At 33.7% G+C, this 16,546-nt stretch overlaps 3 protein-coding genes across 3 annotated transcripts; all 3 read right to left on the bottom strand.

The window, feature by feature from the left end:
• Position 1: 1 nt before the first annotated feature.
• Positions 2–682, bottom strand: LOC122278428. The gene has a single exon (XM_043088617.1). It carries the CDS (start codon positions 680–682, stop codon positions 2–4), a length of 681 nt encoding a protein of 226 aa, XP_042944551.1.
• Positions 683–1,609: 927 nt separating this feature from the next.
• Positions 1,610–2,871, bottom strand: LOC122278427. Its single transcript, XM_043088615.1, has 3 exons — positions 2,781–2,871; positions 2,202–2,475; positions 1,610–2,048 (listed from the first exon to the last, which is right to left on the bottom strand). Exons 1-3 carry the CDS (start codon positions 2,869–2,871, stop codon positions 1,610–1,612), a joined length of 804 nt encoding a protein of 267 aa, XP_042944549.1.
• A 3,126-nt stretch (positions 2,872–5,997) lies between these two features.
• On the bottom strand, positions 5,998–6,666 carry LOC122279935 (VQ motif-containing protein 10-like). Its single transcript, XM_043090847.1, has one exon. It carries the CDS (start codon positions 6,540–6,542, stop codon positions 6,171–6,173), a length of 372 nt encoding a protein of 123 aa, XP_042946781.1. The 5' UTR covers positions 6,543–6,666; the 3' UTR covers positions 5,998–6,170.
• Positions 6,667–16,546: the final 9,880 nt, after the last annotated feature.

Below are 16,546 nucleotides of genomic sequence, written 5' to 3'. Positions count from 1 at the left end.
ATTAAACCATGCTATTACAAATATCTAAGAGAACAGCATGTCTAATACAAAATGGTATCACCTCTAATTCATAGAGATCACAATCAGTTAGAAGGGCATTCTTGGCTAGTAAGTGGGTTGCCATATTTGAATCCCTCTTTGTGTGACAAAACTTCCAATTAACAAAATCTTGTAGGACCAGTTTAGTGTCTTCAATAATTAAACCTCCTTGGCTCCAATCCTTGACTGTCTTCTGCATCCTTTCCACCACTTTGAGTGAGTCTCCTTCGAAAAGGACTGAATGGAAACTAGCTTCTTTACAAAAGATAACCGCCATCATCATTGCATAAGCTTCAACAGTAAAAGGGAAGAGATTTAAATTTCTTCTAGCTCGTATTGTACCAAAAACTTGGCCATTATAATCTCTGATGATAGCCCCAATACCTATTTGATTTAGAGGTTGGTTTATGGCAACATCCCAATTCAGTTTGTATAATCCCTCAGGTGGTGTAGTCCAGCTTTGAAGTCTTCTAGTGGGCTTTGCAACTCTACCATTCAAAGGATTATGTTTTACCATTTTGTAACAAGTAAGATCATCTTGAGCCTTATGTATAATAGAGTTTGGATGTCTGAATTCCTTCCCATGCACAACCTCATTTCTTCTTGTCCATATAAGTCTCATAATTGAGCCTACTTCCTCCATCATTGTTTTAGGTAACTTACCCATCATTTGCTGCCAGATTTCCTTGAAGGTTCCTGCTTCTAGGGAAAGTTTTTGAATTGGTTTGCTTGCTTGGTTCCAGACATCTCAAGCTGCACTACAATTCCAGAGAACATGGCCTGATGTTTCTTCTGCAAGGCCACAAATTGGACAGCTACTCTCATCTATGATCTTCCTCCTCAGTAAATTGGAGAGTGTAGGTAGGCCTTCGTTAATTGCCCTCCAGAGAAACATCTTAACTCCATTTGGGACTTGTAGCTTCCAAATTCCTTTCCATAACTCTGATTGATCCTTTGGAGAGGAGGGGCCAACATCATGGTTGGAGTGGATTTCTCTATGAAGATGGTAGCCACTCTTCATTGAGAACATACCATTTTGGGTGCATCCCCAGATCAATTGATCCCCTCTACTGCCAAGACTGATTGGGACAGTTTTTATCATCTCTATCTCTTGCTGAGTGAACATGTCAAGAAGCCTTTGATCATCCCATTTCCTTAGTGAAGGGACAATTAAGTCAACAACTACTTTCCTCTAAAGTGGGACATCAGTTTCCTGCCTTGGGGAAAGGAAGTGGGGTCGAGGGAGCCATCTATCTTCCCAGATCTTTACCTATGTTCCATCTCCTATTCTCCATAGCAAGCCTTCTTTTAGTAATGCAATTACAACATGTAGGCTTCTCCAAGCCAGTGAGGGTCGAGCACCAACTTTTGCCTTCAAAATGGAACCCTGTGGAAAATACTTCTGTCTGAGGATGGTGGTAGGGAGTGATGTAGGGCTTTGCAATATATTTCAACCATTTTTTGCTAAGAGAGCTATATTGAAACTGTTGAAGTTTCTGAAGCCTAAGCCTCCTTGAGCTTTTGCTTTGTTGATTTGACTCCACTTTATCCAGTGCATTTTAGTTTGGTCCTAACTGAAACTCCACCAAAACTTCCTTAGAATCTGTTCAAGCCTATTGGTGATGGACTTTGGTAGAAGGAAGATTCCCATTGTGTATGTGGGAATAGCCTGCAGCACTGATTTGAGTAACACCTTCTTTCCAACCGCTGATAATTTGTTTGTCTTCCAGTTGTTAATCTTTGACCACATTCTATCAATCAGTCCATGAAAGCATGCTACCTTTGTTCTTCCCACCATGGTTGGTAAGCCTAAGTATTTTTCAAAAGATGTTGTGAGGGTTACACCTGCAATTCGAGTAATATTGGCTCTGTATTCATTTGGTGTGTTTCTGTTGAAGTATATGGCAGATTTCTCTTTGTTTAGTAGCTGTCCTGAGGCTTGCTCATATACAGTCAGTATGCTTAGCATTCTTCTCCATTCTAGTGTACTTGCTTTGCAAAATATCATACTGTCATCAGCAAAAAACAAGTGATTTATTTTGACAGGTCCTCTTCTCTTTGGAACACTTGATATCTTGCCTTTTAATTTAGCCTGAGATAAGAGATTTGATAGAGCCTCTGCACATATGATAAAAAGGTAAGGGGATATGGGGTCCCCTTACCTTAGGCCTCTAGTTGGCTTGAAACTGGCCTGAGCTTCACCATTAAGAACGATTAAGTATGAAATAGACTTGATGTAGTTCATCACCAGTGCAATCCACCTACTGTCAAATCCCATTTTGCACATTATTGCAGATAGAAAGTCCCACTCCACTCCATCATAGGCTTTGCTCATGTTGAGTTTTAGAGCCATATAAGTTGACTTTCCTTGTATTCTTGTGGACATGGAGCGGAGAGTCTCATATACCACCATGATATTATCTGTTATGGCCCTACCTAGAACAAATGCACTTTGATTCACAGAAATAATGTCAGGCAATATAAGTTTAAGCCGATTTGATAACACTTTTGCTACCACTTTGTAAATTACATTACATAGGCTAATAGGCCTATAATCAGAGACTTTGGTGGGATTTTTTTTATCTTTGGGATCAGAGTTATGTAGGTGTCATTTACCCCCTCTAACGAGCCTGCATTATTGAGGGTGTTGAGCACAAAGTTTGAAACTTCCTTCCCTGTGATGTCCCAATTGGATTGAAAGAAACAGGCTGGTAAGCCATCAGGACTTGGTGATCACATGCCTTTCATTTGGAAGACAGCATTCTTGACTTCCTCTTCTGTGAATTTTTGGAGAAGCAAATCATTCAATGTTGTAGTGACTCTATTGGGCATATCCTTTATGCAAGCTTCTATGCCTAAATGATTTTTCATAAGAATTAATTTCTAGATAAATAATTTTTCCATCAAAATATATTTTGAAATAAAATACATGTTTTTAAAATTTTAAATGTATTTCTTTTAAAAAAATATTTTCACATTTTTTAAGTTTCTCAAATTCTTAACTTTTAAAAAATCATTCTTTCTTTAGATTTTTTAAAATTTTAAAAATTTTCAACTTTTATTTCTTATTTTGTTACTTTTTCTTAATTTTCTCATCTTTTTTGGTTCTTTTTATCAAAGGTATTTATTGCAAAATATTTTTTGCGGGGGTTCATCGCAATTTGTTGAAGTGATTGTCAAAATTGAATAATTTGGTAGTATACGTTAAATCACCATTTAATTTAAAAGTTTAAACTGATAAAAATATGTATAGCTTATTCTTTAAATTATATCTTAGAAAAATTTTCCTCAATAGTCCTACACCACAAACCTGCTAAGTGGAAAAGCATAAAAGAGTCCTTTTACTCAGAAGGTGTGTGGTCTAAAGTTGTTGAGTAGAATAACTTTATATCTTAATAATATATAATTACAATGCTATTCTAAGACCTGAACTACACCACACATCATCCATATGGATATAATTTGATTTGTAAGATTCAAATTTTAAATCAAATTATACCATGTGGATAGTATGTCATGTAGAGACCTTAGAAGTAAGTTATTCAATTGCAATTGGATGGTAATAAGAGAAGATTTTATACATTTATCCCTTTTATTTATGAGAGAAAGGTACCCACCATACATATGTATGTGTGTGTGTTTGTGTTATAGGCATATAAAATGAATAAATGAGAAGTCATTGAGTATTTTGGTGGGGTTTCCCTTGAAAAAACTTACAATTTCACTCATAAATCTTGAAAATCTATTTGTAAACCCAAATCTATTGGTGGCCTTGGCCTAAGATTAACCTCTGATTTTAACAAAGCTTTACTTTGTAAAATGGGCTGGCAGATGATCAATGGTAACACTGCTATTTGGAAAAAAAATGCTTACTAAAAAATACTTGAGAAACACCTCCTTCTTTACAACTAGCCTAAAGCCCACTAATTCATGGATATGGAAAGGTATTTTAAAACAAAATGAGTTCCTAAAAAATAGTGTGTTATCATATAAAAAATGGGGTTGGCACAAGGGTATGGTTTGATCCTTGAATACCCACTCTTCCTTCTTTCCAACCCACTCCAAAAATCGCCTCCATCTAGATGGACCTTTCACTAAAAGTTTCTTGATTAACCATGGAAGAACCTAGAACATGGAATACAATCTTGTCACAAGCACTTTTCCATCAAGACTCAATGAATGAAATCATGAAAATCTCTCTTGCTCAAACAGATTATCATAACTTGGATGATAAACTGATTAAGAGTACTCATCGCACTTCTTGAAAATTCACTGTCAAATCGGCTTTTGTTGCTATCTCAATCAATCATAATCACAGCACCTTTTATCAGTCTAGTAATTGAAGAAAACTTGGAAAATCAACATCCAAGATAGACTGAAATTTCTTTACTAGAAAATCCTCAATAATATCATTCCCACAAGAATTATTTTAAAAAGATTTATTCTTCTAAACAATGATGAAATCCAGTGCCCGATTTGTAGTATTGAGGAAGAAACTTAGAATCATCTCTTCCTAACCTGCACTTTCACAAGAATTCTTTAGAGGCACTCCCCTTAGCCTCTGAACATTTCTTGCTTTGCTAATATATAACAATATTAGCCAATGGATGTCCTTCAAGAAGCCTCAATGTTCCAAGCAGAGATGAGCATCACTTTCAAATATTTGCCATTATTGTTATGGACAATATTTGGTTCCTTAGAAATAAGATTGTTCATGAGGCTTTCACACCCAAGCTTGATAATTTTGTCTCTTTAACTATAAAAATTTACAAAGAACATTCTGATACTTGAGTCAATAAATAGATTAATATAAGTCATACTTGGAGTGCGACACCAAGGGATCACTACATTTTAACATGTGTTGTGTCGGTAAGAAGCTCAGGCAGCACAGCAGCTGCCATATGCATATCAGAGGATGGCTCTCCAATATTTGTCCACACCAGATTCATCTAAAGTCTGAACCCAAACCAAGGAGAAGTTGAATCAATGCTCATAGGAATAATGGAAGATAAGGAAAAACAAATTGAGAAGATTATGATTGCAGGTGATTCATTGGGAACAATGCTAGCAATGAATGAACTAGATAACCTTCTAGACTAGACTGTCTAGCCTATAATCCATGATATCAGGAATGCATTGCAATGCTTCCAAAGCTAGCAAATCAGGAAAATTCATCGAGACCTTAATTGATAGGCAGCTTTCAATAGCCTCTATGGAAGCATGTCCCTGATTTCAATTTCCCCTTAGCTGTTAAACTTTCATAACGGTAAACATCCATTTGTCTGTAATACTTAACTATACTGTTGTTATAGGCTGTGATTTTCTTTATTATATATCTTGTTTGAAAAAGAAAAAAGAAAAAATAATTGAGTAATGTTACGTATGGTTTTAGGACATGTAAGTTTCACGCTTTTTTTATTTATTTAAAATGACCTAATATTAATTTTTTTTAATATAAATCTCATATTTTTTTAAAAAAATATTATCCGGAATTTGCGTATCCACAACTACTCAAATTATTTTCCGAAATGAATAAATCGAGTGACGTATTTGTTCCTACGCCACTGCTATTTGTCCGCACATGCGTTGGCGCATGGACAGCCACATAGTCGACGTCGTACAACTCCAGCGACGAATACAATTAATAAAAGGAAAATGATAGGGCACTGCTGGTGGCTCCCGCTGGGGTCACCGCTGGCCCTATTTTATTTTTTTTTAATTTTTTTTTTTTTTAATAATTAAGTAATTTTTTTATAATATTATTATAATTTTTTTTATATATTTTTAAAATGTTTAAAAGTATTAAAAAATAATTTTAAAAAAAAAGTCAAAAAGGCCAAAATTTTTTTTTGCCTAACGGTGACTCCCAGCGGGAGCCACCAACGGTGCATGTAGCACCGTCCTTAATAAAAACCTAGAATAATTTGAGAGTTCCATGGCCGATATTTGTCCAAATGGCACAACGAAATTGATCTCTCTGATTAATGTATCCAAACCTAAACATTCTTCCCACAAATGAGAAAATTAAACAAGATATACCGATCCAGAACTGTTATACATAAATAAATAAATATAGATATATAGACAGTACTGTAGATATAAATATATCTGCTGCAAAATTGTGTAAAATTCTACTCGGTCCACATGAGCCATTGCATTAATTCCTCCATTGGAGGATCCTCCAAGATCATCCCATCCAAGTCTTTAAACGACATGCCCTTCGATAACACCGAAACATGGAGATTTCCGCTGCCAACAGTACTACCATTATCATGGCGGCCGCATGATGGCCTGATGTCGAAGCTGCCACCACCATTATTCACAGTGACGGGTGATCTTTTTCTCTTGTTGGCGCCGAAGGAGCTCTTCTCTATCCATGCAACGCAAGAATCCTTACCAGTAAGGCTCTGAACAACAGACTTGAAGTTTAAGGGGTCCGTTTCCACGTACTGGGTATCGATATGCACCACTTTCACGGCTTTTCCACTAACGCTGCACGCCATTGAAATAATATATCTTGGAAGTTGATTCGAGCTAATTTTCTTGGTGTCTTTTGTCTTGGTGGTCGAGGGAGGGCTTTATACGAGTGAAGGAGCTTGAAGGGTTTGGTAGCTGAGGAGAAGAAAAGCGCGATAGCTGTGGGGACCTTGATGCACGTGCAGGATGAACCAGTTGACCGCTAAGTTTCATGTATATATAGCAGTCTTGAACGACCAGAAAGTCTGAGTCAAAGCCAGCAAGCACGCGATTTCTGAATCTATCTTGCAACTTGGGGATCATCAGTTCGACCATTAACCGCCAGATCGATCCACACCCTCTGATCTCTGATTCCGCTCATCGCGTGCATGCAGCGCAAGATCAATATTACTAATCGAACATACATGCAATCTCTATAATCAATCCATACAGGGTGTAATCGGATAAATTCAATTTGATTTTAAGCTTATTGATGAACAAAATTAATGAACTAGTAATTGTCAAAACCAGAACAATCAGTTCATCAACAATACTAGTATTAAGGAGTACAATGCTAGCGAGACCGCGCTCCCGCATTGTACCGATAAATGCAATTGCTTTTTTTATTTTTAAAATATATTTAAATATTTTAAAAAATTAATAGATTTACTAAAATTCACTTATTTAACCATTAAGTAATAATTAAAAATAAAAAAAGGTATCTATCAATTTGGAAGACACCATTCTCGATCCCACTATCATTTTCCAAGTATTAAATTATGTATCTATTTTTTAATTTATTTTCCGTTCGGTTTTGTTCGGTTTTAATCACCTTGACAGAGAACAAACCTGTTTTTTTCCCAGGTTTTTAACATTATATAAATTAGATTCCCTAATATAACCATGTGCATATAAGATCATTGTTAATGTATTATGTATATGTAAAGGACAATTTTGATGAATGTAAGATGAATTTGAATATTGACTATTTCATTAATTTACATAAATCTCCACATTAGAATAATAATTTTTTCATTATATAACAATAAAATAATATGAGATGAATTTAATTTTGATTATTCCATTCATATTAAATCTTTATATTGAATTATTCATTTATTCATTATGTAGTAATAAAATAATATTAATCTAAAAAAATATTTAATTTGGATATTTTTAATTTATTGAATTTAATTTTAATTAAAAAATATTTAAATATTTAATTATTTAATTTATTTAGCTCATGAATTACAGAGGATGCAAGACGGAATGATATTTTCAGGGTGCAAGACGAAATGATATACTGTATTGGGTCTGGATGCAAGACGGAAGAGAGAGGGAGAGTTACATAAATTAGTAAAATAAAGATTTGACCTCAATTTGTACAGTATATATCAAATTTGATCCTTTCTTTCCAATTACTATAGCTAAAAGCTATAAAATTTGTTTTTATCTAATTCGATGCAGGCGGTTTTGATGTCTAATATCCAAAAAGTGGCTTTAACTATGCATTTCCTATTCCGATAAGAATGCTCTAATAATATTAATGTCATGATACTCTCTAAGATATTAAGCTATTAATGTGTTCAGGAGTACTATATAGTGGAAGCTGAGCTATACCTTTATATATAATGTACTAATTTAATATGAATGTATCGTATAATTAATAAATATATATATATATATAACTGTTATATAATAATATATATGTACTGGCTACTACATATTTTACTGTGCAAGGACAAAAACTATTTGGTAGGTGATAAGTTTGATATATACTATGTAATACTAAGTGACTAACTTACTACGCATACATGTTGAGATTAGATGAGATGAGTAATGAAATAAATCTTTTTTCTAAACATCTCTAAGTATGGCAATAATTGGATGCGACATTTTACTAATTATAATATATATAATACGAATAATTTTATTTAAAAATTTTTATATTACATATAATCCATGTGGTATAATTTGATTTAAAAAATAAATTTTAAAATTTAAATATTTCAGATTAAATTATGCTATATAAATACAGTGTAAATAAAAACTGGGCAAGACGGACTTATATGATAGGAAGCCACAAATTACATCAAATCAGATTTTAAGTCACGGCCTATACTTAAGTTTGTTAAACAATTCAATAAATTTTTAGTAAGCTAATCTTAAATAATAGTTTAATGCGAATTAATATTCAAAAGAAATTAGTACCGAGAAAGTGTGAAAACTTGGAAAATTGCAGTAGGAAGAAATCAAAGTGAGAGTTTATCAGACAGCTATAGCCTAGAGGATTGAGCAAGTAAGGCTTCATTTGTTACGCAAATCATTTTATTTTATTTAATTATTATAATTTTTATAAATTTTATATAAAATATAATAAATAATTTAATTTTTTAAATTAAAAAAATAATATTTTATTTAACTTTTAATTTAATCACTACTTATTATATAATTGAAGGAGGCATTACAAATTTGGGTAGGTTTGAGGTGCTCTTTCCCATGCAAGTACGATAGCGTTGTGGGCATTTTGCAAATAAGAAAGTCATCCATGCTTTAATGGCCCTGGCCCCTATAAGATTAGAATCAGTCATAGATTCGTGGGATATATGGTTTTAAGGACAATGCTAGCATCTACCGTTGGGCGGACCTAAACTCTAGTGTATTTTCAATTTTTTTTTATATTTTTTAAAGATATTTAAATATTTAAATAATATATATTCATTATTTAGCATTTTTCTTTCTTAATATTATTCATAAATACTGCCCATGAAAAACAAAATGATTACTATTATTAATTAATATAAATAAAAAAAATATTTTAACTATAACAAAATTTATAAATTAATGTAATTTATAAAATTATTTTTATAATAAAATAAATTTAATATATTACATTAAATTATGTGAATTTATAGCTTTATTTATTTATAATAGACTTTTGTACGGGGAGTACTGCTACATATAATCGTGGAATTGCAAACGCCGCGTAATCGTTTTGAAAAAGAGTATAGTTCACGATTAAAAAGTTAATTTTTTTTCATGTGGATTCCATATTAATTTATTTTTTTTAAAATGACTGCACGTCACTTGTATAATCACGACTGCAAAAATCATTTCTCATTGACGGGCGACATCCCATTCATATCTCTGTAAAAGAGCCCATGTGTTCAGAAATTTCGTGGCTTGGTGCTCTGAAACTAACGGCGACAGCATGCATGACCGACATCCCATGTGTCAGGCCATGGATCCAAAATGTAAATAAAAAATTATCAATTTATATTGCAAATGGAGGATTATTATGTAAAATTTAAATTATTTTAATAAAAATAGATGATGAGGCTTCACAGTCCTAACAAAGTGTACAAAAATGACTTACGTTTCAAATTGGAGATTATATAATAATTACTTTAAAAAGGGGACTAAAATATAAAATATAATTTTCCTGCCCATGCATTAGAACAATCCTTGTGGCTTTTATTACCCACTTGTGGGAGTAGGGTTTTAACTTGTAAGTCCATCAGAAGACGTGAAGAAGTCAAAGCTTGGTTGGTCCAATTGATAAATAAACGTCATTTTTGGTCACTTCGATTATAAGGTTGTCAAAGTTGAACTTTCCAACAACTTTAACCAATTGACGGCTATGTTTGGACCACGACATTGAGCAGTTATGTTTATTTATTTATTTATTTTTTTCAAGAAGGGCAGAGAAGTATGACTTGAGTTGAATTCAAATAACTTTAGTTCGGGCTCCAGCTTGAAATGAAAGTTCATTAAATTGAGTTGAGCTGAGTTTAAATTGATCAAACACGAACTAAAATTTAATCAAGTTATTTATCGATTTTTGTTTAAATTATTTAACAAGCTTGAGATAAGTAGAGTTGAGTTATTACTCGAATTTTCTTTATAATTTATATATTTTTTGAATGAATTAAATAATTAAAAATATTAAATTTAAAAATAAAATATTAAATTTAATGAAATTTTTATAATTAATATATAAACATTATATTGAACTATAAGATTATAATATTTTTATGAATACATTTCTTATATGTTTATTAAACGAAATTTATAGTAATAAACACTAAACGCAATGTTATATGAGAAATCTATAGTAATAAACACTATAGGACACACTCTACATTTTTATTTCTTTGTCTCTTTGAATCTCGTCCGCTTGAATGTCTCAAGCTGGATATGATTTTAAGGAAATATTTTTTTCTAATTTCCCTGTGTCGTTTGCCTCGCTACAGTATTTGGGTGTAAGGTGGTATTCTCTGTTCACGCGCTTCGGTGTGTGTGGTGCGGGTACACGATTGTAATACAGGAAAAGCAACTAACCCAAGAGACTGCAATTCAAAAAATTCATTTAGGCCCACAAGCCCATAAACCTTTAAAATCCAATTGATATTAAAGCCCAGTCAATCCATTTCTCATCTTTCAATAAAGGATTTATTTATTTATTTTTTTAAGTTGGGATGTAGAGTATATTATTCATATTATTTAAATAATAAAATTTAATTAATAAGATTCAAATATTAAAATTTACCTTTCAAATCAATTATACTATATAAACATTTTACTAATATATAGTTTGGATAGTGAGATAAGATGAGATAGTTTTAGATGAAATTTAAATAAAATATTGTTATAATATTATTTTTAATATTATTATTGTTTTGATATTTGAAAAAATTAAATTATTTATTATATTTTGTGTGAAAATTTAATAAAATTATAATAATGAAATGAGATAAAACCGTTTCGTTTCTATATCCTAACTAAGCCTAAGTGTGTATTACACAACGGCTTGAAGAATATAATTTTTCATCAATGTTGGGCCAAGTCTTTCACTTTACACAATTGCTATATAAGAGACGAATTACCTGGCACTATTTTATTGAATCTTATGGTGAACTGTCTTTGGTATACATTTACAAGATGGATTTTGGGTTTCAAGACATCAATGGTTTTGCAGTTCTGATTTTTCTGAAAACAAGTTGTGGGGATTGGAGAATTTAGGAGAACAAATCATTTTCCTATCTGAGAAACAAAATGCCCCGGAAAATATTTGTTCCAAGATTCTGTCCTTTGATATTTTAAGGAATTGATGTTGTGTAGAGGTTGATTTCTTGTCAAGACTATAAATATAAACTTTTGCTTTTACTTTAAGAGATTAAGGTTGTGTTTTTATCTTAACTCATTTCAAACCTATTATTGATGAGATTTATTACTTTTTCAACTTTCTATAAAAAAAAGTTAAACTCATTTCAACTTTAAAAAGTTAATCTCATGTCAATGGGATTCACAAAAATATACTACTATTCACAACTCAACTCAACCCATCTCAACATCCAGACGTAGCCCAAATGGTTGTTGTATTGAATAGAATGGAATCAATGGATAATGGCAACTTTAACAAAAGGAAAATGCTTAGTCTACCTACACTTTCTATCAAGAAAGTGTAATTTTCTTTTAGGATTTGTGTTAATTTATATTTTAGTATTGTTTGGGAGCTTGTTGAAGTTGTTTGCTTGGAGTTTTCGCCTAGCTTCTGAGAATTCGATGGACTCGGGAAGAAGTGCAATAGTTCTGGTTTATTGGCAAAGAAGGTCTCAAAGTGACCACTGGTAAGATTTTACTGGCCACTCAGAGTAATTTGGTTGATTTCATGTTGTTTACTCGCAAAACTAGCTTGTTTCCCTTTGTTGAATTTGTCATAAGGCGTTGTCGTTGGGTTGAGATTTTCCATTTTTTCTACTTCTTCATTTGGCCACTATCTATTTGTTGAGAAGCCCGAGAGTTTGCTTGCCTGCTATTATATTCAACTCTGATCTATAAGCCATATTTGAGTCTTGTGGGGGCTGAGCTTAAGTAACCACAAAATATTTGGGAGTGACCAAGTCTTCCACACGCATAGTAGAAATCTAGTAGTTTTTCATACTTGATAGTTATCCATATTTCGTGGTTTCCTAGCCTTGGCATCATGAAGCCTTGCTGAAGAGGTTTGGTGATGTCTAATTCAACTTTGATCCTTATGAATTTTCTAAAGATAGAGAGGGTCTTCTTCCACCTTAATCAGAGTACCAAGTGTTGTCCCTTTTTCAAATGCATTGTTGAGAGTTATATGTTCTAAAAGTAGACCATGTATTTGCACAATGAAAGTTGCGTGATTTAGACTGATTTATTGAAGAGTAGCATTGAGAGACCAATGTTTTAGAATAATCAAATGCCCTTTAAAGTTCCAAGGGACTTGATTAAGAACTCTGAACTTGTCTTGGGGGGATCTAAAAGTTAATATGAACTTGTTTGTATCCATGTCTTCAATGAGAAAGTTTTGAATGAAGTTCCATGAAACTTTAATACTAGAATGAATAGAAAACTTGTTCAAAGGTCTAATGGCTACCAACCATCCTATCAGGATTTTGTCTGAAGTGGTTTTTGCTGACTTTGGTACAGGGTGGAGGTTGAGATCATGCCAAGATAAAGCTTCAGTTTGGGTGATGAGAGAGTCCATATCCATCAGTAATTGAAGTTGTAACTGAGATGGTTGATGACTAAAGTGTTGTAGTAGAGATTATGAGCAACAATAAGTGCAGTTAGTTAAAGATCTCGTGTATATTTGATAACTAATTACTTGAAAATAAGCGGCAATATGTGCAGAGAGTTGTATTCCACCTCCTAGATAGAGAAGCTTTGACTTCTTTCTAGCCAATCTAGACATGATTTAAATTTCATTAATAAAGACGGATCAATTACAAAAATAGGCATTTAAACCATATTAAAAAAGTAGACTGGCTCCCATGCTTTACAAAAAATAAAAACCTTAGGCAACAATGGGCCTTAGCTTTTGGAGTATAATCTAGGGACACAACTAGTCCTTTTTGTTTTCATCGTCTTCTTTTTTCCTAGCAAAGTTGCATTCCTTATCCACAAATAATATCTATAGAGTTTTAAACCTTTTATGCATTCCTCAATTTTATGACTTGATGTGATATAAACATGTATGCAATAATGCAAGTATTATCAAGTATCTATATCTTTGCATGTGATTAGAGATATAGGTTTGGCCTCATGGTAAACGTATAAACCTTAGTTGGTCATTGGATTTTGCCAAGTGTATTCTCTGCCCCTTTGACCATTGGGTGTTGCTAAGTGTACTAGTCTTATCTCAAGGGTCATGATAGCATGTGAAAATACCAATTCCCCATGTGAAAGCAGGTTTTGGAATATACAATTCAAGAGTAATGATCTATCTGTCACAGAACCTTGTGATTCTTATCATGCACTAGATTAGTACTTAACATCTAATCTTAATACATGAAAATACTAAATCTCATGTGAATTCAAGTATTAGCAGGATCATAATAGCATGTGATTCAAAGCATTTAAAACATGTAGTAATAAATATTAAATAAAACATATGCATTAAAAATATTCAAATCTACAATTTTTTGGTGTAGTTTACATTGAAGAAAAACAACAACCCAAACCATTGCCCCACCCCCCCCCCCCCCCCCAAATTGATGAATTTTAATGATGTCTAAGGATATGGGAAACTCAATTTAAGGAAGAAAATTATAAAAGATTTGAACATAGCCATAACTAACATAAAGGGACATGCGAAAACCATTTTGAAAGTAGCTTAATGGCATTAAAAGCCATTGTCCATAGCATTAAAAGCCATGAGAACAAAGTACTATTGGCTCAATGTGTTGAAGGATGTGGAAGAGCTAGTGAGGAATCAAGAAGTGGACATTGTGAGGAAATGCTAGTGTACCCCATAGCTTGTCAGAGGAGCTAACCACCATCCATCGGGCAATGATCTGAAGATTTGCGACTAAGGTAATTCACTTTCACAAACTAAAACCGAGTTAAGAAATTATTATTGATGAGTACTCTGTCTAGCTTCGCCCAACTCTAGGAGGTCCCAACATGCCCATTGCACCAAGACAGCCATTGTCTCGAACATGTTAACTCAAAGAGACCACACCTGTCAATAAAATCATTAAACTCATTCATGGAAGGCAGAGATCGAGGATTACCACCAATTCTCTCAGACTCCGTTCTAATTTTGTTGAAATCACCTACTACGATCCAAGGCTGATCAGTCACCTGCAGCCCCTCAAGTTCTTGCCAAAGAGCCTGTCTCTCCACATAAGAACACTTAGCATAAATAAATGAAATTAGAGTTTTTTGTCCATCGATCACCAACCACCCAGAAATAGACTGAGTCAAACACGCTACTATTTCAAAAATATTTGGGTCATTCCAGAACACCCATACCTTTCCCCCTTGCAATTCATTCAAAATATGATGATGATAATTCAAGTTAAGATAATTCCCCAACTCATGCATATGTTCAGCTTTAATAAAAGGTTCCGCAACTACAAACAAACTCACCTTAAACTTATTGTAGTGACTTTTTTAAACGTCCTCTAGAACTGTCTAACCCTCTTATATTCCAAAAGAAAATATTGTCACTCATAAATTTAATTTTTGAGCACGAGTATGCACCCGCTGTGACTTTCTTACCGATTTTTCCTCATGTGCATCTGATTTTGAAACTTTTGCAGCAGTGGACTGTCTCTCCCCATTTGTATCATACAGTTTTTCTTTCCCCAACAAAACTGTAATTTCTCCTTCCTCTCGCTCTGAAGAATAACATGTCGTAACTTCTCGCTGTGGACTGCCATTGCCCGGACGGTCATTATTTTCTTCCTCATCCAGCACCATAGTCTGCACTCTATCTGCTTGTGCACTCCATTCCAACTCAGGTTCATCATCATGCCAAACTTCTTCACACTCTTCATCACTATTGTCCGGGTCTCTCGGTATAGCAGATTGCACATGTTAACCACACTTTGTTTTTGCAACCTGTTTTCCTTCTCTATGTTGTATCATGTCAACGCTTTTTATCAAGTCCGACCAAACCTAGTAGCTATAATCTGTAAGAAATCAATCCGGTATAAATGCATAGGTACTCTGGGCAGAAAAATCCATTGGGGTGCCAAGGGGGATTCCTTTTTCACATCAAAGTCTTTAGTCACATCACAGCTCTGTGCATATTCCGTTTGAAAAATTGAGCAACTTATAACCTTTAAAGCTATTTATTGAAAAGAATGAATCCATCATGCACAAATAGTACTTGATATTATGTTTTTGCTAGTCGGTGTTTTCTAAAGTATCTAATTTTTGTTGGTTTCCTAGCATTACTACCTACACTCGTCTCTCCGTACTTACACTAGGCAGGTATGGCCCACTTCCATTGTTGTTCAAGTTTTTATATTTTGTTATCTTTTCATTTTCATTACCCAATTATGACTTGTTGCAATTCTTTACTAGCCTATGTGTCATGTTCATCGAACCTGTATTAGTATATTGCATTTTGTACTTATATTACACACTGCTATCACTTTTAAGTATAAGCATCATGTGCATTTTTAGTTATTTCGCATGGAACATTCTGAGAATACACACACTGATCGTGAGTTATGGGAGGATGGGATGGAGGATATTTTTATTGAGATTTTGTATTGGAATGCTCTTACTGGTGCACTACAGGCAAGGAAGATCACAAGTAGTGACCACAGATTGTACGCTCAACACCTTACTGTTGTGGATAGAAGGGTATTTGATTCAAACCAAATGAAGGGCAAAATACAAGGCTGAATAAGAGGCAATGGCAGTTCATCGACCTGATGGCCAAACTGGTATGGGATGGGACCTAGACACCAAAACGGTGATAGCTAGAGACGAGCACTAGGCGAAATATCTACCCAACTTAAGCGAAAATTAACATGTTTCCTTCTATCTTAATGTCTTCATAACCAATATCTAAAAAGTGACTTCTAATCAATTTGAACTAGGCGAAATCAAAATGGAAATAGTTACGGACCATGGGCTACCCAAAGTATGTGGAGCTTTGCATGATTTTTGGCTCATTAGTCACCACTGGTACACTTCACCATGCATCAACCCAACCACCCCCAAGTAGTGACGAGGAACGTCAACTTAATGCAGAGATGCGACATCGAAGTCCTGCACTAGG

The sequence above is a fragment of the Carya illinoinensis genome, chromosome 10, assembly GCF_018687715.1.
Source record: "Carya illinoinensis cultivar Pawnee chromosome 10, C.illinoinensisPawnee_v1, whole genome shotgun sequence".
In the NCBI taxonomy this organism is placed as follows: Eukaryota; Viridiplantae; Streptophyta; class Magnoliopsida; order Fagales; family Juglandaceae; genus Carya; species Carya illinoinensis.
Note: the sequence above shows the minus strand (reverse complement) of the source record. Positions and strands in the feature narration are given on the sequence as shown.

What these genes read in the sequence shown, in the direction of transcription:
- LOC122278428 (XM_043088617.1), bottom strand. Translation starts at nt 682, where the DNA reads ATGGAGGAAGTAGGCTCAATTATGAGACTTATATGGACAAGAAGAAAT.
- LOC122278427 (XM_043088615.1), bottom strand. Translation starts at nt 2,871, where the DNA reads ATGCCCAATAGAGTCACTACAACATTGAATGATTTGCTTCTCCAAAAA. An exon ending in TGCTGTCTTCCAAATGAAAG is followed by an intron (nt 2,476 to 2,780) that starts GCATGTGATCAC and finishes CATTTGTTCTAG; the next exon opens with GTAGGGCCATAACAGATAAT. An exon ending in AAGCCAACTAGAGGCCTAAG is followed by an intron (nt 2,049 to 2,201) that starts GTAAGGGGACCC and finishes TGCTGATGACAG; the next exon opens with TATGATATTTTGCAAAGCAA.
- LOC122279935 (XM_043090847.1), bottom strand. Translation starts at nt 6,542, where the DNA reads ATGGCGTGCAGCGTTAGTGGAAAAGCCGTGAAAGTGGTGCATATCGAT.